General features: G+C 39.8%; 14 protein-coding genes across 14 annotated transcripts; 8 read left to right on the forward strand and 6 right to left on the reverse strand.

Moving 5' to 3' along the window:
• Positions 1 to 195: 195 nt before the first annotated feature.
• RPN9 (proteasome regulatory particle lid subunit RPN9) lies at positions 196 to 1,377 on the forward strand (the record flags this gene model as incomplete). Its single annotated transcript, XM_056227208.1, has 1 exon — positions 196 to 1,377. One exon carries the CDS (start codon positions 196 to 198, stop codon positions 1,375 to 1,377), a length of 1,182 nt encoding a protein of 393 aa, XP_056087052.1.
• Positions 1,378 to 1,436: 59 nt separating this feature from the next.
• BNA7 (arylformamidase) lies at positions 1,437 to 2,222 on the reverse strand (the record flags this gene model as incomplete). The annotated part of the gene is made up of 1 exon (XM_056227209.1): positions 1,437 to 2,222. One exon carries the CDS (start codon positions 2,220 to 2,222, stop codon positions 1,437 to 1,439), a length of 786 nt encoding a protein of 261 aa, XP_056087053.1.
• Positions 2,223 to 2,463: 241 nt separating this feature from the next.
• Positions 2,464 to 3,288, reverse strand: TIF35 (translation initiation factor eIF3 core subunit g; the record flags this gene model as incomplete). The annotated part of the gene is made up of 1 exon (XM_056227210.1): positions 2,464 to 3,288. One exon carries the CDS (start codon positions 3,286 to 3,288, stop codon positions 2,464 to 2,466), a length of 825 nt encoding a protein of 274 aa, XP_056087054.1.
• A 190-nt stretch (positions 3,289 to 3,478) lies between these two features.
• CYM1 (pitrilysin family metalloprotease) lies at positions 3,479 to 6,448 on the reverse strand (the record flags this gene model as incomplete). The annotated part of the gene is made up of 1 exon (XM_056227211.1): positions 3,479 to 6,448. One exon carries the CDS (start codon positions 6,446 to 6,448, stop codon positions 3,479 to 3,481), a length of 2,970 nt encoding a protein of 989 aa, XP_056087055.1.
• A 300-nt stretch (positions 6,449 to 6,748) lies between these two features.
• On the forward strand, positions 6,749 to 8,008 carry NPL3 (mRNA-binding protein NPL3; the record flags this gene model as incomplete). The annotated part of the gene is made up of 1 exon (XM_056227212.1): positions 6,749 to 8,008. One exon carries the CDS (start codon positions 6,749 to 6,751, stop codon positions 8,006 to 8,008), a length of 1,260 nt encoding a protein of 419 aa, XP_056087056.1.
• A 1,202-nt stretch (positions 8,009 to 9,210) lies between these two features.
• On the forward strand, positions 9,211 to 10,827 carry GPI17 (GPI-anchor transamidase GPI17; the record flags this gene model as incomplete). The annotated part of the gene is made up of 1 exon (XM_056227213.1): positions 9,211 to 10,827. The coding sequence occupies one exon, from the start codon at positions 9,211 to 9,213 to the stop codon at positions 10,825 to 10,827; it is 1,617 nt and encodes a 538-aa protein (XP_056087057.1).
• Positions 10,828 to 10,982: 155 nt separating this feature from the next.
• Positions 10,983 to 11,969, reverse strand: PPM1 (leucine carboxy methyltransferase; the record flags this gene model as incomplete). The annotated part of the gene is made up of 1 exon (XM_056227214.1): positions 10,983 to 11,969. The coding sequence occupies one exon, from the start codon at positions 11,967 to 11,969 to the stop codon at positions 10,983 to 10,985; it is 987 nt and encodes a 328-aa protein (XP_056087058.1).
• Positions 11,970 to 12,823: 854 nt separating this feature from the next.
• PPZ2 (salt homeostasis regulator) lies at positions 12,824 to 14,968 on the forward strand (the record flags this gene model as incomplete). Its single annotated transcript, XM_056227216.1, has 1 exon — positions 12,824 to 14,968. The coding sequence occupies one exon, from the start codon at positions 12,824 to 12,826 to the stop codon at positions 14,966 to 14,968; it is 2,145 nt and encodes a 714-aa protein (XP_056087059.1).
• Positions 14,969 to 15,365: 397 nt separating this feature from the next.
• GPI19 (phosphatidylinositol N-acetylglucosaminyltransferase GPI19) lies at positions 15,366 to 15,788 on the forward strand (the record flags this gene model as incomplete). The annotated part of the gene is made up of 1 exon (XM_056227217.1): positions 15,366 to 15,788. The coding sequence occupies one exon, from the start codon at positions 15,366 to 15,368 to the stop codon at positions 15,786 to 15,788; it is 423 nt and encodes a 140-aa protein (XP_056087060.1).
• Positions 15,789 to 16,286: 498 nt separating this feature from the next.
• On the forward strand, positions 16,287 to 17,384 carry THI74 (Thi74p; the record flags this gene model as incomplete). Its single annotated transcript, XM_056227218.1, has 1 exon — positions 16,287 to 17,384. The coding sequence occupies one exon, from the start codon at positions 16,287 to 16,289 to the stop codon at positions 17,382 to 17,384; it is 1,098 nt and encodes a 365-aa protein (XP_056087061.1).
• A 320-nt stretch (positions 17,385 to 17,704) lies between these two features.
• LRS4 (Lrs4p) lies at positions 17,705 to 18,748 on the forward strand (the record flags this gene model as incomplete). The annotated part of the gene is made up of 1 exon (XM_056227219.1): positions 17,705 to 18,748. One exon carries the CDS (start codon positions 17,705 to 17,707, stop codon positions 18,746 to 18,748), a length of 1,044 nt encoding a protein of 347 aa, XP_056087062.1.
• Positions 18,749 to 20,499: 1,751 nt separating this feature from the next.
• Positions 20,500 to 22,260, forward strand: DOT1 (histone methyltransferase DOT1; the record flags this gene model as incomplete). The annotated part of the gene is made up of 1 exon (XM_056227220.1): positions 20,500 to 22,260. The coding sequence occupies one exon, from the start codon at positions 20,500 to 20,502 to the stop codon at positions 22,258 to 22,260; it is 1,761 nt and encodes a 586-aa protein (XP_056087063.1).
• Positions 22,261 to 22,524: 264 nt separating this feature from the next.
• Positions 22,525 to 23,070, reverse strand: APT2 (adenine phosphoribosyltransferase APT2; the record flags this gene model as incomplete). Its single annotated transcript, XM_056227221.1, has 1 exon — positions 22,525 to 23,070. The coding sequence occupies one exon, from the start codon at positions 23,068 to 23,070 to the stop codon at positions 22,525 to 22,527; it is 546 nt and encodes a 181-aa protein (XP_056087064.1).
• Positions 23,071 to 23,675: 605 nt separating this feature from the next.
• Positions 23,676 to 27,950, reverse strand: SSN2 (Ssn2p; the record flags this gene model as incomplete). Its single annotated transcript, XM_056227222.1, has 1 exon — positions 23,676 to 27,950. One exon carries the CDS (start codon positions 27,948 to 27,950, stop codon positions 23,676 to 23,678), a length of 4,275 nt encoding a protein of 1,424 aa, XP_056087065.1.

The following is a 27,950-nucleotide window of genomic DNA, read 5'->3' on the forward strand; positions in this document are numbered from 1 at the left end:
TATATATTTTTAATGCGCATACGTTAAAAATCTCGAATAATATTCATCTTATTGTCCTCGTTTCCTTCTTACCCGCTCCCCTTTTCCCTCCGGTGGCAAAATTAAAACAAATAAAACGTACAATTTCGAAAAAATAGGCTCCTGTATATTCAAACCGTCTTGCCGAAGCAAATCAAATATATTACTACTGGGAGGATGTCTAGCAACCATGAAATTGATACCATATTGAGCACTCTTCGCATGGAAGCAGATCCTTCTTTCCATCCCCTGTTTGAAGAGTTTGAAAAGTTTTATGAGGACAAATTATGGTTTCAATTGTCAGAATCCCTTACCAAATTCTTCGACGATGCCAAATCCACACCATTAAGACTTAGATTGTATGATAACTTTGTCTTTAAATTTTATGATAAAATCAATCAGTTGTCCGTTGTAAAATTCTTGCTGGCTTCTTTGAAAGATTCTAAAGACTTCGATGAATCTTTGAAGTATTTGGATGATCTGAAGGCGCAGTTTCAAGAATTGGACTGTAAAAAGCAGAGAAATGATGGTTCAAAGGATCATAAGGATGGTATATTGTTGATAGAGATCGAAACAGCCAGGACTTATCTGTTAAAGAATGATTTAGTTAAGGCAAGGGATTTATTAGATGATTTGGAGAAGACATTGGATAGAAAGGATTCTCTACCACTAAGAATAACAAACAGCTTCTATTCTACGAATTCTCAGTATTTCAAATCTAAAAATGATTTTAACTCCTTTTATTACACAAGTCTATTATATCTTTCGACATTAGAACCATCTACAAGCATCACTTTAGCTGAACGCCAACAATTAGCTTATGATTTGAGCATCTCAGCACTATTAGGTGACAGGATTTATAATTTTGGTGAATTGTTACATCATCCAATAATGGACACCATAGTCGATGATTCCAATTACGATTGGTTGTTCCAATTATTGAACGCATTAACCGTTGGCGACTTTGATAAATTTGACTCGTTAATTAAAGTTCAAATTTGTAAAATTCCTATATTGGCAGAACATGAGTCCTTTTTACGACAAAAAATTTGCTTAATGACACTAATTGAAACAGTCTTTGTTAAAAATATCAGGATGCTGTCATTTGAAGATATATCTGAGGCAACTCATTTATCAAAGGATAATGTAGAACATCTTGTTATGAGAGCCATAAGTTTGCGTCTGCTAAAGGGCTCCATTGATCAAGTAAACGAGTTAGTTACAATCTCATGGGTCCAGCCAAGGATAATAAGTGGTGACCAAATTACAAAAATGAAAGGTAGACTGGTTGAGTGGGATAATCAAGTAGAGAAACTAGGTGAAAAGATGGAAGCTCATGGTCGATCCATCTGGGTTTAGATCACGGATAATTATATGTAAAGGCATATATATATACATTCACAGAGAATAACAAACTATCAATGAGTATTATCGAAGATATATTTTGCAACCTTGTCATTTTTATAAACATCATTATGCAAACCCAGGTCGTCTAAGTACAGCCTAAAATTTATTTGATAATTCTGAAGGCAAGCAATCAGAGAGTTGGTTTGCCTTAATGATAATAGTTCATCACGGTATGAATGTACTACATGCATATCAACATGAAAACGGAAAAGCGCCTTCTTGACATGAGACATAACTATTGAGGGCTCTTCTTCATACATTTGGATGCCATCAGGGAAGGCTAGCTTGGTAAAACAATCATACTGAGGGTATTCTTCTAGAAGTTCCTTTAAAGAGTATATACCATCCAATAGAAAAACTCTTTTAACTGTCCGCAAAAGGTCTAACATTTGCAATTGTGCCTCATTCATATTTTCTTGAGGGTGTTTAAGTACAGACAATATTTGCCATATGAAGGTTGCACCAACTGAGTGTCCTACAATGTTAAGACTTGTTAATCCCTTTTCCTTAACAAGTCTTGTAATATTTGCCACTACGTCATACAGATTTCTGGGGTTTGTAATTTCTGGTGATAATCTATATTCCATAGAGAATTGGCATATGTTTGACTCAACATCCATAGACTTGATGACGTTGGCTAATGAATTGAAATCATTAGGCGTGTTACTGGGATCGTTCCATGCTCCTCCATGAATATATATAACGGTCTCTCTGGAGCTTTTTGACGTTTCTTGAAATGTTAATGTCTTGTTGAATAATGTTGGGTCTGGCGAGATAGCTTTTATTGTAGTTGACATCCTCACAATTGCTTTCGGTTTATTAATTTCCTTAATCATCTTTAATTAAAGTAGAAATTGCGGTGTGTTTCAATTTTACAATTGTTCTAAAACATATACGGTGCGATGCGTGCTATATAGAATATTTCACATTCCATTATGTATAGGTTGATTAGTTTACATATTTTCTTTCTAAATATCTACATTTTTATATATGAGAAGAGTAATATTAGAAATCAAATGCAGAGCACATTATACGCATTTATTCCTTAACCTTTGGTTTGGACCATTCAACACGTAGAATTAAATTCATGTAACCCCTACCATCCAAGAAACGTAAGGCTTGTTCAGCAACTTCTTCGCTGGAAAAGGTGACAAAGGCAAGACCTCTCGACTTACCTGTTTCTTTGTTTCTAACAACAGAGACTCTTGGAATAGGAGCAAATGGGAACAATAATTCTTCTCTCAAACTATTTTCATCTGCATTTTCATTAACTTGCATAATCTTCAAAGTGCACATATCATCACGCTCTCTAGAATCTCTGTAAGCATCGGATGAAGGATCTCTTGCACCAGCACGACGAGAAGGTGGAACATATTGCCCTGGGACGGCTCCAGCTCCTCCAGCTTGAACGCCCTTCTCTTCACTAACAGCCTCAACTCCGCCTTCACTAGTAGCTGGGTCTTCTAATGCTGAAAGTTCACTCAAAATTGTCTTGAATGGACAGTTCATGGTCATATGGTCATTGCCACATAATCTACATTGTAAACCAGTCTTTGTGAGACTTCCCTTTTCTTTTTGTATTCTTTCCTCTTCGGCTTGTTTCCAGTTCCTACTCAATCTTAATTCGACTTCTTCACCCAATCTCGCAGTAACTGCACTTGGACCTGCTGGCGATCCTTTTTCAGAACCATATTTATGCCAGTTTTTTCTTTCTGCAACAGATTTATGAACTTTTTCCAATACCTTGACTTCTTTTACCTTCTGAGTAATCTTGTACTTGATACCGTCTTCAATCTTGTATGAAATAATAGATCTAGATCCATCTGGATTCTCTATAATCTCCTCTGGTGCAAGTTCACTCATTATGCCTAGTAGTCTCTGGCCTTTTGATACATGGAATACAACAATGGACTAGGGCTTCTCTTTTATCTCTTTTGCCATCGTGATAATTTTTCACTTTTTGCTGAAAAAAATTTTAGCTTCGTTGCAAGCGATGTTTATGGATCAGTAGAAGACTTTAAAAGGAATATATTTACAGGATTATGCTATATATCTACAGTTCCTTGATCTCCCACTTAGGTGAAACTGTCTTGCCTTCAATTGCCGGTCCAATCAAAGTGCTCACTCCTTCTTTGTTCAACAAATACTTTTCGGTGACTCTATGAATATCTAGAAGGGATACGTCCAAAAGCTGTTCTCTTCTTGCCTGTTTCATATCATCCGTTACACCAGACATAAAGTACATCACACCTTCACCTTTGGGGCTCGTAGGTGCGTCTACCTGTTGAAAGATTGTCAATTTCGCCTCGTCAAGGTCCGTCATACCCCATTTAGCATCGTCCAATACGTACTGTCCACTACTTTTGAAACATTCTAAGCTGTTCAAGGGCTGAGGATCTCTATAGGAATAGAAGCTAAAGATGCCCGCTAAGGCGCTATAAGAGGCGCCACCACCATAAGCGCCACCCTTTTCTCTTATTTCTCTGTGCAAGTGTTTGAACGTCAACATGTTTGACATAACTTGCAGTGCAGCGCCATCCTTATGTGCGTATGGTACACCCAATAAAGCCTGCGAGGTATAATGAACTTGAAATGGGAACTTTATCAAAGTTGGTTTACCTTTCGATTCGATCAGAGGGTAGTCTGATGTCTTTGGTCCATTAAGTGAGCGCTTGTCGTTAGGTAGCTTCTTTATGAATTTTGAAATCTGAGTTTCTACCAATTGCGCTTGAGCATCAGAGTCTGAAGTGACAAAGAACATCATGTCCTTGGAATTTATAATATACTTCTGTAATTCAATCAGCTTATCGACGACTTCCCTCTGAAATGTTTCTTCATTTTCTAGTAGATTATGCAGTTTATTGATAAACTGCAATTGTTTGACGCCATGCAATGTTTGATTAATAGCTCCACTTGATCTATAATGGGCAGCAGAATACCCTTTTGCAAATAAGTGGCCAACATCCGCCACAGAAGATGTATTTGAAGATGCTAGTAGCCGAATAAGGACCTTTAGTTTGTCACTGTTTTTACGGAAGTCAGTTTCTAGCAAGATTTTAGACCAGAATTCAAAAATATGATCACTTTTAGAATTTAAAGACCACCCATCAAACCCAAAAATCAAATGAGGTTCCGTAGTGTTAGGATCAGGTGTGACTTCCACATGCGTCGAGATGCCGCCAGTATACAATTTTATTTGATCTTCTATCTCACTGAACGGTTCCTTCGTCGTTCCTATATTAGTCAACGATTCAGCAAAAAGGGGCAAGTATGGAAAGAGTTCGTATGGAATCATATCATTTAATAAACGTTTACCTCTGATGTATGTTATACCATTGGTATCAGTAATTCTGGACATTGTGATGTTCTTCTCATCAATGAAGTATTTATCACCAGTCCTTGGAATGTCTTTTATTTGTAAGGTGGGCAGACACGATAAATTTTCTTTTTCGTTTTGTTTCTCCTGCAATAATATGCCACGTTCAAAAATGCTTTTTCTGTCTTGTTCATCTAAAGTAGAGATTTTTTCCTTTAACCTCGTTTGCTCTTCATCTTCCAGAGACTTGGAGAAGTCTTCAGAACCTTGAATAGAAAACGTGAAACATGGCTTATCAATAATATATTCCCGTATTAAATCCTGGAATAAAGTATCACCCTTGGTTTTTAAGTCCTTTCTGAATTTTTGCAAAACATCTTCAAACAGCAAACTCTCAAAAGGATCAATTTTGTTTGTCCAACCAGGTAGTGTGGAGTATAGTAATTGAAGACCAAAATCAGCCTTTTGATCCTTCTTAGATAGTTCCAGTTGTTGGATTATCGCTTCTATACGTCTGCGGTCAAATGGATGTTCTGTTTCTAACAGTTGCTGGAATATACTGTTCACAGTTTCCTTAAATACTTGAATATTATTCACTCCCTGAACACCTACAGTCAGCAGATTCACAGCTGTAGTTGGCTCAACGCCGGAGTTTACGGAGAATTCCAAACCAATTCCTGATTCTATTAGTTTTTGGTACATCACGGAAGAGTGGCCGTCCATTAATAGGCTTCCCAACACCTTCAGCAAGAAAGTCTTATATGTATCCTGCGGCGCTCCACATATCCATGTCATCGAGGATTTTAATTGCTTTTCTGGCGGAAGCATGGTATCTATTTGACCCGATAATTTGACATCTAAATTTTCCTTCAAATCGATAGGCAAAAGCAATTTATTTTTGCGTGCCCTCTTTCCATATCCAGCAAACTGTTGATTTAAACATTTCAATGTCTCCACTAACGGTAAATTACCGTATGTAAAAGTTTTTGCGTTGGAGGGGTGATAATTCCTGTGATGAAAATCCAAGAGGTCGTTGTACTTCAAGTCTGTAATTTTCATCGGATCTCCACCGGAATTATTCAGAGAGGGGTAAATGGACTGCTGGAACTTGCTCCAGAAATAGTAATTAGCATTGGATATCTGACCTTTCATTTCATTATAAACAACCCCTTTAAATACAATGTTGCTGTCCGGGTCCGTAACATTCTTATGCTCCAACCTCCAACCCTCCTGGTCGAAATCTTCTTGTTTCAGTAGCGGATTTAAAGTGGAATCTAAATAAACGCCTCTTAAGTTAGCAAAATCTTGAGGATTTGTAGTGGAAAAGGGGAAAAATGTGTAATCTGGCCCTGTCATAGCATTCATAAAATTCGCCAATGACTTATTCAACATCTTGAAGAAGGGGTCTCTAACTGGGTACTTCACAGACCCGCACAACGTTGTATGCTCCAGAATATGGGGTACACCGGTGGCGTCAGGTGGGTTGGTCTTGAATGCAATGCTGAATACATTGTTCTTGTCATCCCTATCAATGTGCAAATGTTCGGCTCCTGTTTGCAGATGTACCAGATCCACCGCCGTGAGTCTCAGCTCTGGGATGGGCAGTATCCTTCTCACCTCATAGCCATGTAGTATACCTCCAACTGGATATCTTCTAACCGACTGTGCCTGTGCATACGAAGATGCAAATCGCTGGAAACGCAACATGTATTCCGCAATGTACTTGTCAATAGCTTTGATCTTCCAAGCAGTCCCTGATTGGTGTTATTCCAAGTACAATTGCTCGTGTTCTGATCTAACAATGTCCACAACACTTGTCCTCATTGCCTCTGGCCAAGACGGGACTCTATACTTGTCACCAACAACGAGAGCAAATTTTTTACATTCTTTATTTTTTGCCACCCAAAGGGGTTTAAAAAGGACTCGGAAAGAGAATTTTCTCTCTTCTTGCCATACACTTCCTGGGCCAACTCGATATAACATCCACGCAAGAAACCATAAGGGATAATGTCTGACGCTCAAGAAACCCACGTAGAACAGCTACCAGAGTCAGTTGTCGACGCACCAGTCGAAGACCAACACCAAGAACCACCACAGGCTCCACAAGCTCCACAAGCTCCACAAGCTCCACAAGCTCCACAGGCTCCACAAGCTCCACAAGAACCACCAGCCCCACAGGAACCACCAGCCCCACAAGAAGAACAAGACGTTCCCCCACCATCTAACGCTCCAGTTTATGAAAGCGAAGAACCTCAAAGTGTCCAAGATTACCAACAGGCCCACCAACATCACCAACCACCTGAACCGCAACCATACTATCCTCCCCCTCCTCCAGGTGAACACATGCACGGTCGTCCACCAATGCACCACCGCCAAGAAGGCGAACTTTCAAATACCAGATTGTTTGTTAGACCTTTCCCATTGGACGTTCAAGAATCTGAGTTGAATGAAATCTTTGGCCCATTTGGACCAATGAAAGAAGTCAAGATCTTGAACGGCTTTGCATTTGTTGAATTTGAAGAAGCTGATTCCGCTGGCAAAGCCATTGAAGAAGTTAACGGCAAAAGTTTTGCCAACCAACCTTTGGAAGTCGTTTACTCTAAATTGCCTGCCAAGAGATACCGTATCACCATGAAAAACTTACCAGAAGGTTGTTCATGGCAAGATCTTAAAGACTTGGCCAGAGAAAATAGTTTAGAAACTACTTTTTCTAGTGTCAACACCAGGGATTTTGATGGTACTGGTGCCTTAGAGTTTCCAAGTGAGGAAATTTTGGTTGAAGCTTTGGAAAGACTGAACAATATCGAATTCAGAGGTTCCGTTATCACTGTTGAAAGAGATGACAACCCTCCACCAATCAGAAGATCTAACAGAGGTGGCTTCAGAGGTCGTGGCGGCTTCAGAGGCGGCTTCAGAGGAGGCTTCAGAGGCGGCTTCTCTAGAGGCGGATTTGGGGGTCCAAGAGGGAGCTTCGGTGGCCCAAGAGGTGGCTACGGTGGTTATTCCAGAGGTGGCTATAGCGGCTATTCCAGAGGCGGCTACGGTGGCTCCAGAGGCGGCTACGATAGTCCAAGAGGTGGTTATGATAGTCCAAGAGGCGGTTATTCCAGAGGTGGCTACGGTGGTCCAAGAAACGATTACGGTCCTCCAAGAGGTAGCTACGGTGGTTCAAGAGGTGGCTATGATAGTCCAAGAGGCGACTATGGTCCTCCAAGAGATGCGTACAGAACCAGAGATGCTCCACGTGAAAGATCTCCAACCAGGTAAGCCATTTATATAATTGAGAAAAAAAAATAGGAGAAATTAACAAAAAAATATGAATTGTTTTGAAATTTAAATATGAGATTGAAAACTAAAGAACAGGAAAAAAAGACATCTTATTGAATGTTGAAAAAACTCTTTCTTAAAGAATTCACCCCCCTCCCTTTTATTAAGTATAGTTTTTGTTTATTAATAAGTTTAGTGTTTAGAAGATCCCAAGTATATGATTGAAAACAGATTTGTTTATCGTGAGCCCCTACCCCACTCCAGTAGATAGAACCCTCCCATGGATTTAACATCCTTTTAGAATGGAATTTCACTTCCCAATTGATGAGTCGCTACTACTTCTATATTGGATTTTAATTAGACCTTTCTTTTCGTGTAATACTACTACTACTACTACTACCTTTAGTTTCTTATGTGTCTTTGTTTTGTTTCTGTTCCATTGCACCAGGCTATCTTTAATCGAATGGAATGTGCTACAAAAATAACAAGAATAAGCTTTACCTAGTGTTCCTAATCAAAATCTCTTCTTTGAAAAAATAGACAATAATAGTATTGAGTATCCTAACAACGAATTGTTTTTGTTGCCTTGTGAATAACTATGAGCGGAAAGCTCAATCTAGCAGGGGAGAGGCTTAGTCCCAGATAATACCAAAGTTGAGAAAACACTGTCATCTTGTAATTCAGTTGTGTTTTCCAGGCACAGTCAGTTCCTTTGCTTTTTTTGCCAGTTTCAAGTGAAAAGTCTCCCTTTCTATACGAGAGTTCTCATGTGGAATGAGAGAATACACAAGAAAATGTCAAAAATTCACATACCTCCAGAAGAATAATGGACTGTAAGAAACTCATCTTTATTTACTCAATCGTTTAAAAAAGGGATAGTTCTAAGCATGGAACCTGTTACATTGATTGTGTGAAGAATATGAGAAGATTAGCTTGAATTCCCTCAAAGCCCTGGGTATCTTCAATAGTACATAACTATATAGGCTGTTACATACCAGATACGTAGTAAGTGATGTACATAGTTTAAAAGTTGTAGAAATGGAAGATGTCTATGTATGTGGCTTAATAGTGAAGAAACAGTGCTTGACACACCGATTGAAATTATATTCGTATAACAATTGGAGTGTGTGCACGTGCATCTGGATAATAAGGGATACATAACGAGAAGAGGTACTCTTCGATAAAAGTTACACGCCAGAATAATGTCCAATGCCAATTTAAGAAAATGGGTTGGGTTTTGTTTTGTTGCCATTTATCTCTTCGTAGGTGTTCCATTGTGGTACAAGCTAACCACAGTATATAGAGCCTCGTTGCCAATAAATTACATTGAATCGCTTCAAAAGAATAAATTTCAAGATATTCATCTCGTGATACCGGTGTATGTTAAGTCGGATACGTACAGATTTCCTGATATTCATGACGCTGTTCAAGTACAAGTTAACCACTTATTGAATTCTCAAGTGCAACGTATCCCATGGTCTCTACAGATTCTTCCCTATAATGAGACTATGCAACAGATGGAGGACAAAGACAATCAATTTCATGTTGTTACTTTAGTGTTGGACGAGTTTGTTGGTTATTCATCCGCTTATGATACTAAAGAAACACTAGTTTATTACGATGATGCAGCTGTTCTGACTAATGACTTGCCATTTTTTGTTGCGCAAACTTTGGTAGAACACACTTTCCAATTGGAATGGACGCATTTGAATAAAACATACAAAGGTGCTTCTGCGAACAGCGATGTTGCCATTTCTTACGATCCAAATATCCATTTAAGTATAACTTTATTATCGGGAGATGGAAATCCTGTTGCGTGGGAAATTGAGTCCACGTTAACCGATTATTTTTCACCCTTTAGAAATTTCTTATCCCCATTGGTGAATTTTACAGTAGATTCATCTATTGTTTACCATAATGATTTGAATTTACATTCATTAAATGGATCCTCTGCAGAAGTTACGTGGTTTGATCTCTCTCACACGATTGACCTTTCTGAACTTTCTTCAATGACCTACTATCCAGAAGATTCTGCGTTGAATCTTGCCATAGTTTTCCCCAGTATCTCATCAACCCCGAATGGTTTAGCATTCGTCAATGGAACTCAAATTTCAGACAGTGCAGTCGCGTTAGACTGGAATAGTTATTTGGTTCCACAATGGGGGGTTATAATAATCAATAAAATGCCCTTAAAACCAAACTCCGTCATCAGTGAAGATTATTTAGAACCCATGATGTACCGTTTCTCAACAGACATATTCCAACTATTGGGATTGACTGAAGGTTCTCAGGATTTGTTATCTCCTTATATCACTATAGACTCATTCAAAAGACTGACAACATTACGAAATCTTGACAAGGCGATCGAAACATTGTGGTCATTAGTGAAACTAACCCAGCAATTCCAGGGTATGTCTATTCCTCGTGAAGTATCCGATAATGTTATAGAAGCATTAGACTTAAGACTACAAATTATAGACTTATTGAATGATCCTGATAAGGGTTGCGATATAGTGTGGAACAATGCCTTGCACTTGAGTAATGAATTGGTCAAACTATGTGAAAAGGCATTCTTCAATGGAGAAATGGTTCAGCAGAATTTCTTTCCTCAAGAACATATGATTGCTGTGTATTTGCCATTATTAGGCCCAATATCAGCAGTAATGTTTTTTGGCTTCTATAATTTAATGAAGGAAAAGAGTCAAAGGACTGAGAAGAACGGAGCCGAAAGAGAAGTTGCTAAAGAAAATTTAGAGTTGAAAGAGGCTCAAAAACTGAATGCTATTGATGGTGAAGATGAATTAGGAGTTGATAACTGAATTCTGTCTTACGACTATTTTAATGCATGTAGTGTAGGTACAAGTATCAAGTATCTATCTATATATATACATATATATATATGTTTACGTATGTGTAAGAATGCCATATATATATATGGTAGGCATGTAAATTTTGTAGAGGTGAGTTTCCGAGTTCACCATTGCGCCTTCATGAGGATGTAATGACTTTGCATTACTTTCAATTCCTCCAGTTCATCCAAAAACTGCAATGATCTAAGCCTTTTCCTCTCAGATTCAGGGATCTCTGTGTTGAATACTTCCCACATATCATTGACAGTCACGTTTAGGGCCATGGACCACCTTGAGGCGTATTTTTCTTTAGAATTATACGTCATCAACGTGGGCATTTCTAAATTCCTTGATTCCTTCAAATTAGACTCCATGATGGTACCAAAGCGGTCGTTCGGTTGAGAACCACCGATAGGATCGTACGATATCCATAATCCATGAGCATACTTGGCCAAGACCATGTTAATGAGTAGTTGAGACTCGTTTTCATGCATGTAGCATAGTAGGCATTCGGATAATATGACAGTGGGAATGTCGCGGTTGGTACATGTGTCTAATAATCGGGCGGTTTCAGTGATATCGTTCAAATCACATGCAACAAGCTTATACCTCCTTTGATCTATCAAAAAAGGCGATGGTGTCGTATTCTTCTCCGGCAGCTCAAGGAAAGTACGCAAAACTTCACTCTCACGCAGAACGTTATTTTTCACTTGCACTGAGTCCTTGTAGTCAATGTCCACGTAAGTCAAATGAGGAAACATCTCCAACAGAGGCAGCATTCGTAAATCTGACCCGCAGCCCAAGTTGACTACCTGAACCTGTTCATTCACACCCAAATAGTCCAGTATGGCCGCATCTATTCCCACAGTACGTAAATAAGTTCCATAGTTCATCACTGGGAAGGAAGACCGTATAGCTCTGTCTACTTTTCCAAAAGCCCGTCTACAGAATTTCTTGAGAGTGACTAAGTAACCCCGATGCCATTGTACGTACTTCTTGGCCAGATCGGCCGGCAGCCTCTGTAGGAGGCTTGAAGGAAGATACCCAACTGAGATAGCTGCTAATTTGCACGACAACGCATCGTAATCAGTCTGCTGCACAATTCTCTCCATAGTGGCTCGTCTGTACCTTTTATCATCGAATCCAACTCAATCGCAAGGACCCTGACCCATCTTCTTTTTTCCCCTATCTCTACGACTCTTGATTTTTCAGTCTTTGAACCAAGGCGCAGAGCGCAATTGCCCAGGATTCATCCCCCTTGCTTGTCCACTTCATGGATAGATAAGTGCATCTTATCAGCGATCATGCACCCAGCATGTTTGGTTACTTATCAATCGGTAGCACAGTGCGTTGCTGACAGAATCGTCCCGCATGCACGTATCAAGTGAAAATACGGCTGCGCGCACACTAAATTCTGTGGGGCTCGTTCTTACGTTCTTGTAAATCCCTATTCTGCAACCTCCGTTGCGAGAGTATCTTGCAACCTCTTTCCCACACCGGCGCAACTCTTGCCTCTCGAAATTGCTCGCTTATACCTCCTATGACTTCCAACTTTGATATCCTCACGCCGCCGCGACAAGCCTTGGACGCCAGCCGTTGCGTTACACTTGGCAAAGGAACTCACTTGTCAGGGACTCAACGATGCACATAAGAAGGCAACCCCATCTTACAAGAGAGAGAAATATTTGCATACCTGTACAGCACATAAGGAGACAAGCATACGGCGGCAATAAGCACAGCATAAACCGCACATATTTGCATAACTTATACATCTAAAAAGCAGTTTGTCACTCTTCTTCCCTTCTCTCTCCCCCCTTTGCTTCAGTGCAATACTAATTGAGTGATTCACAGAGTGACAGAGGAAAAATCAAAACATTAAAGACATTACAAGCCAAGACGAAGATATCTAATTACGTTCTGCTGTTTTCCTATTACTGCACGATCGTATATTTTATTGGCAAGTGTTATGGGTAATTCTGGTTCGAAACAGCATGCTAAACGCAGTGGCAAGAAAGATGACCACGATGGCGACAAGAAGAAAACACTGGAGTTGCCACCACTGACAAAGTCTGATACTACACATTCGTTGAAATCGTCGAGGTCGCTTAGATCGCTGCGGCCGAGGCGCTCAGAGGCGTCGTTAGCATCGAATGTTCAAGCTCAAACACAACCTCTCTCCCGAAAATCTTCCACTCTTGGAAACGGCAATCGCAGCCGGAGACAGTCCAGCAATGCTCCAGCCACCCCTCCTAATAACCAGCATCTAACCTCAGTGCCCAGTTCGTCAAGAAGGCTCCCTTCTTCGAGAAGATCGAGCATGGGGAATAATAACAATTCTGAGTTACCTCCGTCGATGATTCAGATGGAACCTAAATCTCCAATTTTAAAGAACAGAACAAGCATGCAGTCCACGAGCTCATTCACCTCTTATGAAAATGCATTAACCGATGATGATGACGATGATCATAATGGTGATGGCCACGGCGAAAACCCCGCAATGACCAAAGTCACTCGCATCAGCACCAGTTCTTCCGCGGATAAAAGCTATAAGCATGCACCCTCAAGGCGTCATAACTCATTACAACCAGAGAAGGGTAGGCCAGGATCTTCTTCCTCTTCATCAAAATTGCGCAGAAGATCTGACAATACATTACCGTTAAGCTATTCTTCGAACACGGGATCCAGTGGCGACAGCGGTGCACTTTCTGCAAATAGATCGAGCTCGCATGCTTCATCCAGGAAATCCTCCTTCGGCTCCACGGGCAACACAGTTTACAGCACACCATTGCATTCACCTGCACTGAGAAAAACGACCTCTCGGGATAACGACAATAACAAAGACGATGTTGACGATAAACATTCTTCACCCATCCCTAATCTAAACATAGACAAGCCTTCGTCGTCGTCGTCGTCGTCGCTGTCTACGTCAAGAAGAGAATATTTGAGTGCATACCCGACGCTTGTACAGAGAGACTCGTCTTCCTCACTCAGTTCGCGGGGCAAGGGACAGCGGTCGTCTTCTTCATCTAGCACCGGTCAAAGAATATATGTGTCACCACCATCTCCCTCCGATGGTTTTGTACGTGGGGGCTCTGTAAATGGTGACTATGAATCCATGACAAATACCCTAGTGGAAATGAAAAAGAAAAAACCAATTCGTCCGATTGACATAGATGAAATCATCCAAAAACTACTGGATGCCGGTTATGCCGCGAAGAGAACCAAGAATGTTTGTTTGAAAAATTCTGAAATTATTCAAATTTGTCACAAAGCTCGTGAGTTATTCCTTACTCAGCCCGCCCTCTTAGAACTGTCTCCCTCGGTGAAAATAGTAGGTGACGTTCACGGTCAATACGCTGACCTTTTGAGACTTTTCACTAAATGCGGATTTCCGCCCATGGCTAACTATTTATTTCTGGGTGACTACGTGGACCGTGGTAAGCAATCGCTGGAGACTATCTTACTGTTACTATGCTATAAGATCAAATATCCTGAAAATTTTTTCCTTTTGAGGGGGAACCATGAATGTGCCAATGTAACAAGAGTTTATGGATTTTATGATGAGTGTAAACGGCGTTGCAATATCAAGATTTGGAAAACATTCATTGATACCTTCAATACGCTACCTTTAGCCGCCATTGTCACTGGGAAAATATTTTGCGTTCACGGTGGACTATCTCCTGTTCTAAATTCCATGGATGAAATTAGACACGTCAGCAGGCCCACCGACGTGCCTGACTTCGGATTAATTAATGACCTCCTGTGGTCCGATCCTACAGATTCATCGAACGAATGGGAAGATAATGAGCGTGGCGTTAGTTTTTGTTACAATAAAGTGGCCATTAATAAATTCTTGAACAAATTCGGCTTCGATTTGGTATGTAGGGCCCATATGGTGGTAGAAGATGGCTATGAATTCTTTAACGACAGAAGCTTGGTCACGGTGTTTTCCGCCCCAAACTATTGTGGTGAATTCGACAACTGGGGTGCCGTCATGACCGTTAGTGAAGGTCTTCTGTGTTCTTTTGAATTGTTAGATCCATTAGATAGCACTGCCTTGAAACAAGTGATGAAAAAGGGTAGACAAGAACGTAAATTGGCTAATCGCTGAGTAAATCCAAATGAGTGTTGCAGTTAATATAAGATCATAGAGAAGTTTCTCCGATTGTTTTTCTCCCCATTTTTTTTTGGCTTTGGCGTTGTTTTCATTTCTCCTATGTCATCCAAGAATCTAAATAATTAAGTATTAATATTATTCAATTTTACTTCACTCTCTGTCATATTTCTAGGAATATTGATTTTCTAGACGGCCTTTTCTCGCCATTAGCCATTTCCTTGATATTCCTTTTCAGGCCAGCGAGTTCCCGAAAATATGCAGAAGAAAAAGGCATCTCGTTTCAACACAATGGAAAGAAAGTCAGACCCATTACAAGAGGAACAAAATCCCCACCAGGAAGGAATCTAGCCGGTCTTTTATCTGCACTAGCAACAAAAAATAAGTAAATAATATGTATACAAAGGAGTACTACTGGTTTTCACAGTACATGATAATAACAAGCACCTTGGTGCTCACCATAATATGGTCAATTCTGCCCTCGTCGTCGGACGAGCACACACCACAGCAGTTCATTAGCACGATACTGGACATTTTTCCCCAGAGAAGATGGATTATTACTTTGGAGAGCATAATGCTAATGGGTATGCTGTGCACCTACACCGGCCTATTAATGTACAATGAAGACTCATTAACACCACCGCTAGATTCATTGTGCACAGTAACGGATGCCGGCGGCCAACTGGTGATAGAAGATGACACGGATGTGCTTGTCAAGAGATGGGCATTCAAAGAGACTAGTGGTATTTACGATCTGCCCCTGATGGATGCTTGCCAGCTGCTTTATCTATATGATAACGAGGACTTAAGCAGATAGCAATTCTTACTATGCGATTAATCCTCTGCAGATAGATAAAGTCACCGTCATAGCACCCTGCTAAACGCATACGCAAGATAATCCAGGAACTCACGGTAAGAACAGCGCCCTAGAGCGATTGGCGTCTGCGCTCTAACAGTTGCTTTACGAATGCACTCTTCCGGTCACGTGCGAGACGGTTCAAGTCACGTGCGAACAGTTTTGCATTGCTGTTTCATCATGTACATATTCATCAGGCTTGAATGAAGGCATACGGCCGCCGCAGCATATGCACTTAACCGTGCCGCTATATGGTGAAGCTACAACGCCTCCATTGTTTTGTGTTTGTTCTTGTACTTACGTTGATTCACCTTTCCACACATTTTCCGGTGAACGCGGGAGATAGATGAAAGTTGAAATGAATAATCGAGGAAGGTATATAATATAACACAAGAGGCCAGGAAAGAAGCGGAGATGTACAAAGGCCATGGCAGAGCCAGTCAAGGCTCGAGGAGGAAGATGAATCGTGTTGGTATGGACGTGGATCATATGGTGGGAATCCTGATGTTGGCCGTAGTGGTGGTATTTTGGGTCGGCGCTTCGTGTATAACCAATGAACTGTTCGAGACAAACGCATACAATAAACCGTTCTTCCTTACCTATCTAAATATATCGTCGTTTGCTCTTTATTTGGTGCCGGATTTGTCGAAGAAATTTCGGGTTAGAAGGAAGGCACAGCTGGGGCAGAAAGATCCAACATTACCTATTTACACACGAGAATCCTTACCTGAACTTTCACCGTTGGTAACTGCGGTTTCTTCGCCTTGCTCCCTGTCTTCTCCTTCGATAGAGGACTTAAGGGTGAAAGCTACTATGAGATTGAGTCTACTGTTTTGTGTCTTGTGGTTCGTTGCCAACTTGGCAGCTAATTCTGCTTTATCGTATACTACAGTGGCATCGTCGACAATCCTTTCATCCACGTCATCATTTTTCACCTTATTTCTGGCGGTCGGTCTGCGTCTAGAAACGTTTTCAATGAAAAAATTATTGGGATTATTCGTGTCTTTATTTGGTATTATTCTGATCGTGATGCAATCTTCCAAGCAACGGGATTCCGTTAGCGCGTCTTCATTTTTTATAGGTAACACTTTAGCACTATTGGGATCATTTGGTTATAGTGTTTATACAACCCTTTTGAAATACGAAGTGTCGTCTAAAAGTCTTCAACTAGACATCAAGATGTTTTTAGGTTATGTCGGTATCTTCACGTTTCTGTTATTTTGGCCCGTCTTGATAATTCTAGATATATCACATTTGGAAACTTTTGAGCTACCAAATGACTTCCATACACTTTTCCTGCTCTTGCTAGATTGCATCATAATCTTTGTTAGCGATTATTTTTGGTGCAAAGCGCTCATTTTGACATCTCCCTTGGTAGTTACCATCGGTTTGACTTTTACTATCCCGTTGTCTATGTTCGCTGATTATGTGTGGCGGGACGCATCTTTTACATCCTGGTATATTGTTGGTGTTTTTTTCATTTTTGTTTCATTTTTTCTGGTTAATCATCAAAGAGAGCCTGTAGTTGAAAATGACGGTAGTATTATTGAAAAATAACCAGATTTACCGCATAAGATCTGCCATAGTACCTCTTCTTTTCATACTATATTAAATACGATTATGTATTGTACTTTTTATCTTATATATTCAAAAGTAAATAATTATCAACTCTCTTTTTCTGTAATGCTTCTTGGCCTCACTCTTTTTTTTCATATATTTATTTATGTATATATATCTCTGGAAACGCCTAAAAGGAATTGTAAACAGGAAAAAAGGTTTCAGGTAGTGATCTGGATCATATGGATGAAAGTCGGTATAAAAAAAGGACATCTAAGGCTTGAATTGAACAACTGTCGGACGCTTAGTTTTTTGGACAGATGACGACATTATTACAGCTTCTTTCAAATTATTATAAGGCTAAATTAGATTCAGAGCGAATATATAATGAGTATATTCAATCGCAGTATGAGTTCGCGTCTTTAGAAAAGTTGAATAACAATAAGTCCCCATCAAAGAAGGTGGTTGATGAGACACTTTTCTTACAAAGACAAATTGCTCAGCTGAATAAGCAACTGCAAATTTCATTTCAAGAGAATGAAAAGCAACAAAATATACAAAAGAATCAAAGGGCGCTATACCAAAGTAAGCTATCCAGCAAGGATGCATTCATCGATGACTTGAAACTCAAGTTGAAAGTTGGACAAATATCTATAGATAAAGCTGATATGGAAACAGCACCTTCAACCGCTTCCAATGAACAACTGAACGGTGTAAAAGAGGCTCATATATCAAGGCCTACAATCCATCTTCTTTCACCAATTGTAAACCGTGATACAAGTAAAAATCAGACCAAAGACCGCAACGGAAATGAACCGGACTCACCCATCACGAAGAGAAAATCAAAGGGGTTGAGATCTTTGTTGAGCTCGGGTAAAAACACTATATTTGATTCAATATCTAAAAATCTCGACGATGAGATCAATGAAAATGCGTCCATGAGACACGATACCGCATCCTCTAAAATAGCTGATAAATCAACGTCAGTATCACCGTTGCTTCGGAAACCTCCAGAATTGCACAACGAAAAAAACAATACGTTATTAAAGGAGTACATATTTCGCAAGGAGGGCCCAAATGGTTTGCCACCCAGAAAACTAGATAATATCGAGCTATCAAGTATCGCTGACTCCACAGAAATTGCATCAAGGAGTTCTACTGCCGACAAAAATGACATTTTGCAGACGGAAGAACACAACTATGCTATTACGAAGCTGAAAAGAATCAATACTTTGACCAGTTCTCCAATCAAAAGTGTTTCCAAAACGACGAAAAAAAGAAAACTAACAAGACAACGAATTGCCACGTTGCCCAATTCAGATGAAGAATTGAATAATGATTTAGATATTGATGAGTTCGTGTGAAGAAGTGCTACCTTCCGTCCCAGTCTATGGCTCGCCATGATACATACCAATCGTTCTAGCAATTAACTTTACATATATTATTATGAATTGTGCCTCAACCCACTTGGTTTGTACTTCAAATTTCTCCATTTGCTTGTTTGAGGTGCCCAACGATTACGTTCTTCATACAATTGGCCCAATTCCTCACTGAGCAAGTGCAACCTGATTTCTCCGATCCGGGTTTTTATGCACCAAGGCAGATAAAATCTTGCTCATTTCGAATGGTCCAGTCTTAATCTTCTTGTTGTTTCCCTCGCGTTACAGTGTTTCTAACTTAAAACGTATCGTTAATTTGTAAAACTTACTTTCTTCATAAATTATGGAGCGATCATTACTTGAGATGGGTCCAAAATGGAAAATTAATTCAGTTTCTTAATCGTTTCCATATAAGGCTCTAAAAAGATTGTGATGTTGTGGGAAATGTATATTGAAGAACAAGGAGGTACCACTGGATCCCTCAATGAACAAATCATAGAAAATTTGACATTCGCACCTTTTCTAAGTCATGGAATAATTTGACTATCTTGCCTTCGGGCAATCCGAATGAAGAAACATTTTCTATGCCCGCCATAAATTCCATATTGATTTGTTTCTTATACGTACCGCTTGTCAGTCCATTCTTGCTCATGATATGCGTCGCTTTTGTTATTTAATTGGATTATGCCGTCGAACATTTAAATGACAAAAATAGCACAGATATAAGACATTCATGTGAGTATGTTGCGAAGAAAAATACATCAGCATTGTTTATTTCCTCTCTTCGGTTTTTCAGTAAACCAACGAAAACTCTACCCTGCACTACCATTTTTTTGTGGGGAAATTTTATCCATCTGAATTGGAGTACCTAATTTTGAATGTAAACATGCATAGCAACTTCAGCCTCAGTGATGAATGTTCAGAACTTATCCCTTGGTGGTCCAATCAAAATTTTGATAAACCTCTTAGAAAGGAACTCAAGGAGTGTCTACAAGTAAAATTTCTTTGAAGGTATTGATTGTCCTTGATGTGTTTTTTCACACAATTGAAAAATTCTGAATTACAGCTAAAAGAGCGCTCTTGGTTTTCTCAAATAGCTAGATTTCTTGAAGATTGCCAAAATTCTATTCAAAAAAAAAATTCAAGGAAGGTGTTACTATGCCGTCTTCGTCGTTGCGTCTTCTCTGAGCTGTCTCTTCCTGAAGATTAGAGTATGGAATAAATACATTCACTGGCAGCGTGGACCCTGTTCATTCACCCAGCAAAACGTTTCAATATTTGTACAATACCCGATCAGCCATCTTACTATCTTGTTCCAATAAAAGCATATACTCTCGGAGTTGAGAAAAGTGACCGTCGTTCTACGAGTAAAATAGCAGCAGCGCAGAGCTTTGTTAGCTGAACCATATTATGGGCGGATGACCTTAAATCATTATTAATTCTCGTGGCAGCGCCGTCTATGAAACCTGACCCTTCAACATTGCCATCTGCTAGAATGCAGGTGATAATTCATGTGGCCATTTTTTGTAACACGGAATACAAACGATTCTTTTGACGCCTCTAGCACGCGTCAATGAAGGGACATTGAAAAATCGATTGGCAAGTGCTTTCAATGAGTAAACGTAATCTAAACTAAGTAAGTTGACTAATCGCAATAATCACTGAAGATTAATTGAAAACCCTCTCCACGAGGACAAAAATTTTTGCAAGCTTTCACTGTGTTTTTGCGGATATCAATGAGCGGCCAAGAAAGCATATCTAATGGTAACTCTGACTCATTCCTTATGTCGTCTCCCAACTTAGACTCTCAGGAATCTTCAGTATCACCGAGTGACATGAGTAGGAATGTCAAAAAACAAATTCCTTTATCTTCATCTTCATCGAAAGGTTTCTCTCTCCCAAAGCAAGTACAAGAGCTGGTAGAAGGGGCTAATAAATATGATCCAAAGTACGGACTCTCTTTACCTCGAGGGTTCCTGAGAGATAGAAATTCTAAAGGAAAAGAAAATGGGTTAATTCCCCTTGTCGAGAAGGTTATACCCCCCATGCATAAAAGAGTCAGCAAGAGGAAAAACGCAAGGAAAAAATTGTCTACAACTTTGAAGAATGATGTAAAGAAACCAAGACCAACAAAGGAAGAGGAAAGGAAAAACGATGGACCAAAAACCAATGATAAACATATAGTGACTTCGAAACAAGATATGGACACTACCCAGGGGAAGAAATTTGGCAACAAAGGCAAGCAAAGAAGGGAAAATGAAGAGAAGAACATTTCTTCAACATTTGTAGATTGGAGTGGCCCATATTTACACTTAAAATATCCACTGTTCGATATAGAGTACTTAAGATCACATGAGAGTTATTCCGGGGTCCCGATACAATCCATCACCTTGAAAACAAATTCTCCACAACCCACAAGTCTACTTTCTGAAAATGAAAGCTCCTCGGCAACAACCGTCAAGCTGCAAAGCATTCTATTTGCTAATTATATGGAAGAGTACAAGATTGATTTTGGCAAAACATCCGTCATTTATGATCCAATGAGTGAAATTGGTAAGCTTATTGAATACGGCTGCCTAATATTCTTACCTCCACCATATGCCAAAAAACTGAAGAAAACGATACTGTCAAATTTGAACGCATCGTTTGACAATTCAGACACGGAAGGTTTTGTGAGTGCAATAAATTCTTACAATGCAATGATTCGTCAAATACCTAGGTCGAAGATAATTAACCACTTAGCCACAGTTGACAAAATTCCCCGCTCATTCATCCACGATTTCTTGCATATCGTGTATACCAGAAGTATACATCCACAGGCTCATAAACTAAGGCACTACAAAGCGTTTAGTAATTACGTTTATGGGGAGCTTTTACCAAATTTCTTATCTGATGTATACCAGCAATGTGGGTTGAAAAAAGGTACCATTTTCATGGATCTTGGCTCAGGAGTAGGAAATTGCGTAGTACAAGCTGCGTTGGAGTACGGATGTGAATTAAGTTTTGGGTGCGAGATCATGGAGGATGCTAGCGATTTAACATTACTACAATACCAGGAGCTAATGAAGAGGTGTAAATTATTTGGGATGCGTTTAAACAATGTGGAGTTTTCACTGAAGAGAAGTTTTGTAGATAACGAACGTGTTAGTGAACTAATTCCTCAGTGCGATGTTATTCTCGTGAATAATTTTTTATTTGATGAAAAATTGAACAAAAGAGTCGAGAAAATACTACAAACAGCAAAAGTTGGGTGTAAGGTTATAAGTTTGAAAAACCTAAGAAGTTTGACTTACCAGATCGATTTTTACCACGTTGAAAATATTTTCAATAGGTTAAAAGTCGAAAGGTATGATCTGAAAGAAGATAGTGTTTCATGGACCCATAGTGGCGGAGAGTATTATATATCCACGGTGATGGCGGACGTCGACGAAAGTTTATTTAGCCCCGCTGCCAGAGGTAGGAGGAACAGAGGAACACCGGTAAAGTATACTAGGTGAAGAATGTATTTTTTGAAGAAGTTTTAACGAAGGTTACGAATAATTAGACAAAAAAATAATATGTATACACAAATGTAACTTATAAAATCAAAAAGGGGGAGAAACTGAGGATAATAGTAAACAATAACATGGGTTAAAGGGAGGAGGGGGCGCCGTTGATCAGCTGTCTGAGAAGCAAAGAAACACAGTATATTAAGAGAACAAAAATGGGAGCGAAAAAGTAGCGGTATAAAAACTAAACTGCAAGGACGGAGACTACCTGAATCAGGAGTGTATCATGGAAAATATTGGGGCAGACAATTTTTCTTCGCCGTGTAAACTATCTAACGTCAGTACGAAATCATATTCCAAAATATGAGCACCCACTTGTTTGATAAGGTCACCTGCAGCAGACGCGGATCCGCCGGTAGCAAGAACGTCGTCCACAATAACTACGTTAGAATCAAAGGGAATGGCCTCTACTTGCATTTCAAAGGTTTCTTCGTGGTCCAATTTTGTGAATGTTATTGTAGCACACTCACCCGGTAATTTCCCGGATCTTCTTATGGGCACAAATCCAACGCCCAGTGCAAATGCTAGAGACGGCCCAAACAGAAGACCTCTGGCTTCTATGCCCGCGATAAAATCGATTTTTTCCTCCCCAAACTTTTCCTCCAAATGCGCTTTGAACATATCGATCAACGTCTGGAATAGCTTGGGGTTGCCAATGATGGGTAGAAAATCTTCAAATTGTTCTCCCTTTATGGGGAAATCAGCAAACTGCCTAAATGCAGTCTTCATCTCCTTTGCGTAGGATTCAGAAGCGGACATAGCGGAAAGGGAACAGTCAATTGAACATACATATACACACGCTCTCTCTTAATGGGAAGCGAACTATTTCTAAATTATCGATACGGACGGCGCAAAACCTGATTTCTTTACTCCAAGAAATATATATGCATATATGTATGCTTATTTCTACAATTGGGTGAACTAACATATGTTGCACAAAATTACTGCCATGTAAGAGCAACTAATCGAAAGCTTCAACAATTTTCCATCTTAAGCAAGGACGGAAAAACTGGAAGAAAAAAAGAAAAAAAGGACTCGCGACCTCCGATTACGTAACCTTATACAGAGAACTACAATATCATTCTTGACATCATCAACTTCGCCATCACAGGCCCACGTGGCCCTCGTGCGTGCCTTTAATGACAGCCTTAAAACGTTATCTCATTCGCGTTCTGTGGCAATTGTCTCGGACTACACGCTCTGCGCATGATGACCAGTGAGACCGCTGTACCGCCCCGCTTCCGGTATTCCAGTTAAAAACCGACTGGAGAAATAGACTTCTTTGACCTCGCCCCGGAATAATATTAAAACCGGAGCCGGAAAAGTAACCCAAAAATGGGCAGAAAAACGGCGACGGGAAAAGCTTATTCATCTAAGATGGTAACTGATGAAGAGGCGGCGGTGTTATTAGCGGCGGTGGTAGTGTTGGCGATTTTCACTCTGGTGTGCACAAGCGTGTTCATCATTTTTTTCACGGCTAAGATATGCCATGGGATATGACCATCTGTGCCATCAGAGAGGCCGTACCACGCATTCAGGGCTGCAAGATTGCGGAACTCTTCCAGGATTGTTTCTAGTAATTGTGTGCTGTCAGAATGTGGACAGTTCAGAAGGTTGACCGCGAACTTATCCCAAACAGTATCGCCGTCGCATTTCTTGAACTTTATTAGGGCGCCACTCCTGATGGCACAGCGATGTTGCGAATGTGCCAGAGGGAATGGGTGCTGGAATACCACCCCATGTATGTCTTGGTCAATGTCTCTTACTTCGTAGTCATCCAATCTGGTCATATCGATATGTCCACCAAACTTAGTATCTTTGTAGATCGGCTTGAAACTAGGATACAACTTGTCCTCGTCTATGAATGAGATTTTGGAGTTGTCATCCACGCACACGACTGCAAGGTGTATATTTCTACCGGAGAGTCTTCTCCAATTCATTAATTCGTCATCCGGTAGTATGCCATTCAACCTCGTTAAAATTAGACATATTTTGCCGTATTTCTTGGAGGCTAAGTTCAAAGCCATATTCCATATTTGGTTACACGCGTCATCAAATTTGCCTCTGGCATTACCAACATACCATGTCTTGGTCATACTTCCTTGCCCATTACTATCTGAGAGCGCTGCGAAAACCCACTCTTTATCTACACTACGGGAATATGCCAGATGGATGTATGAGTCGTAGAATATTATAGAAGATGACCCCGTGCTATTGTTCTGTTGTTGTTGTTGTTGTTGTTGTTGTTGTTGTTGTTGTTGCTTCTGCTGTTGCTGCACGGTCCTGAAATTTACCTTCTCTGGTAGCGTATGCGCAATGTGAGTGAACTTTATGGATTTTGGTGGTAGCATATTGTATATAGAAATAGCTACGTTCACATACTGGTCCACCGTCACCAACGCGTTTTTGATAAAGTCCATGGGGATAACCTTCAAGAATAGCTCAATATCAGGCATCTTGGCGCATACTTCGTTCCGGATCACTTGGAAAATATTCGCCTTGTCTACTAACTCACTCAACGTTGCATTATCTAAGGGCAATATAATCAATATTGGTGGTACACTTTTGATAGAGTTCTTGCTATTCGAACAATATGAAACAATCTGTGCAGATAATAACAGTAACTTATTCATGTCAAATGATTTCAAATACATTAATCCAGGTGGATCTTCATTGGTTAATTTGAGCAACTCGCAAAACCCTAACTCCTGGTTGATGTAAGTTTGTGATAAGGTAGGTGCAAACGACAGACTATCTTCCTTGAAGGAAGAACTCAATAACAAAAACTTGAAGTTCTTTATACCATTTGGTGGGCGGAAATTCAGGAACTTAGTAAATGCTTGAGAGTCATGTTTGACTTTGATTAATTCGTGATGTTTCTTCACAAAGACATAGGGCTGTTTCATATTGTAAAATTTGGAGATCGTTTCATTCCCATTTAATCTGTCAAAGGACGAAAATAATTGCAACATTGTTGTTCTTACTAGACCGCCTTGACAATTTCTCACTCCCTTGTATGTAATTTCTGGGATACCGAGATTTCCTAGAATATTATAATCAGTGACTACCTGCTCCGCAATTAAATCTAAAATATCCTGTTCCTTTTCTGATATCGTTACTACGGGGTTTGGGGTAATAAAAATATCAGGAATAGATGCTAGCGGCATGTGTCTCAACAGGAATGGTAAACTACTTGATGATTCCATGGGTAAGTTGGAGTCTGCTGGCGTAAACTCAGGAATCCCGCTTTTGTCATTTGGTAAATTTGGTGTTTCAGAATTCACTAAATTGGACGAAAACTCTGATGAGTTTGTGGTAGCACTATTGTCTTCAAGGGTCGACTTCAAATTGTTTTCTGTAGTTTGAATAGATGGATCAACGGTCTTTAATGGTGACTCCGTTTGCGGTATATCGTTTTGAGGGATCTTCCAAATAGAATTGAAACCCTCCTTGTTACCAGTGATATTACCTTCGTTTGCTGAACTGAAATTTTCTTGTTTCATGATAGAATCTGGCAAATTCGGCATAGAAGAATAATTAATATATTGGGGCTCATGAAAATTAGTAACAGTACCGATGTTATCAGAAAGTTTCATATCGTCGCGTACATTCAATGATTTGAGTTCCCCATCACTGCTTCCATCATCATCTTCTTCTTCCTCTTCTTCTTCAGAGCTGGAAAGATCTGCCATTGAAACATCGAAATTCAGTGCTTCTTCCTTTTGCAATGGACTGAATGAAAATTTCCCTCCAGATTTGTACTTGTTATCAACATTGTTTTCTATTATTGGGTTGAAATTCAACGGTGCGAAAACACTTTTACGTCTATCACGAGGCGTTTCTACGGGAAGAGGTGCACCAGGATCCATGTATAATGGACTTGTAGGCAAAGTCATTTCATCTATCGGAATATCCAAGTATTTCCTTTTCCCATTTAATTTTTTTGCTGTTCCACTCATTGTGCGGATACTTTGTTCTTCAGATGGTGGAAAAAATGACATGTCTTTACCAAGATCGGTATGTGTGTCTCTATTATTATTGTTAGCACATTTGCCATTATTGTTCTCTTCTTCGTCAGACATCTCGAACATGTCCTCTGTAATCTCGTCAGATATGCTTTTGTTGGACCCATTTGTGGAGTTTGATTTATTACTATCACCAAATAAGTCTTCGTCCTCGTCCTCACCAAACAACTCTTTATCTACCATAGCGTCACTTTTGTCACTCATCAAATCTTCGTTCTGTTCTTGTTGTTCCAGCAGGCGTCCTTTATTGGTAATTCCATCCACTCTTTCTGTCTTGCTTATGGGGTTATTTATCTTTTCTAATGATTTCCCGCTCACCTCCAGTTCAGCCTTCAGTGGACTATTTTCCAAATCGTTGGATACTATAGTTTGTTTTCTATCATTAAACAATTCATTATCGTTAATGTTGTTATTAGGGGTATTCAAAAAAGCTGGAGCAAATTGATCATTGGGCGAAAGCATTAATTTATCAATGCCTGTGAAATTGGGAGAAAAGTCCTTTGGAGATATTTTGTTAGTCTCTTGAACGGAAGGATAGGAAGCGGGCTGCGAGCCGATTGAATTGTTCTTGTAATGTTGAAATTGTTCTGTGTATGCACCCTCTGAGCTCAAGGGGTTTGTACCTGCTATGTTACTACTTAAAACGCCTGAGCTCCCTGGCGTTCTATAGGCTGCAGTTTGTTTTAATTGTATGAAATCATCAATAGCATCGAGCGCGTCCTGCAAACTGTGGAATTCTGAGGGATCTGCAGAAGTAGAATTTTCCATATCAGCTACTGGTTGAGCAAAGATTAAATGCAAAGGCCATATCAGCTTCTTGGCTTCGATCAATGGATTCAAGTATGAGGCTATAGTGGGTGTGTGGCCATTGAGATGCCCCAAATCAGGAATAACAGCAACCCATTTTAAGTTTTTCTTATTTTGCAAGTTTATGCCATGAGACACACTTAATGTCGTTAAGAGAAGCCCTGTATGCTTTGGCGGTGGAATCAGGTAACCTTGCTTCGATGCAGGTGCTAAATGCATCCTTATTCCTGATGGTGCTAAATAAAGTGCATGCTTTCGAAGAAATGATTCTTCTAAATTATCCTCCTTCATCGGTACTAAGCCCATATTTTTAGTACATAACGATACTGTGAGGTCTCCGTTGACAAAAAGATGTGGCTCCAACTGTATGAGATAACTTGGTGCTCCGCTTAACGATATGCAGGCATTTCCAAACTGTATTAGCTTATTGTGTGAACCTAATGCTAAATTAACGTAAATTTTTCTTCGTAAAGCTTTCAAAAAAAGAGCATAATGGGGCGGTAAATTTGGTTTTGAATAATCAGCAGTAAATGACCCCACTTTATCAGGGTTTACGGGCCTATGTTCTATTGTGGGAGGAGGCGGTATTGGGTCATCATTTATACTGAAACACCACAGGTCACGCGAGAGCAATGCAACTAGATTTTTGGGATCCTGTTTCCGCAACATAAATTCCATTTGAATAGACCATTGATCATTCTGTGTTTTAGAAATGTACTGATGATAGTTAATCTTTTTAATCTTTTCTAATCTGTAAAAGCTGGACAAGACGTCCTCGAGTCTATATGTGGAGGCGTCAGAACTCAT

The sequence above is a fragment of the Saccharomyces kudriavzevii genome (assembly GCF_947243775.1).
Source record: "Saccharomyces kudriavzevii IFO 1802 strain IFO1802 genome assembly, chromosome: 4".
Taxonomy (NCBI): domain Eukaryota; kingdom Fungi; phylum Ascomycota; class Saccharomycetes; order Saccharomycetales; family Saccharomycetaceae; genus Saccharomyces; species Saccharomyces kudriavzevii.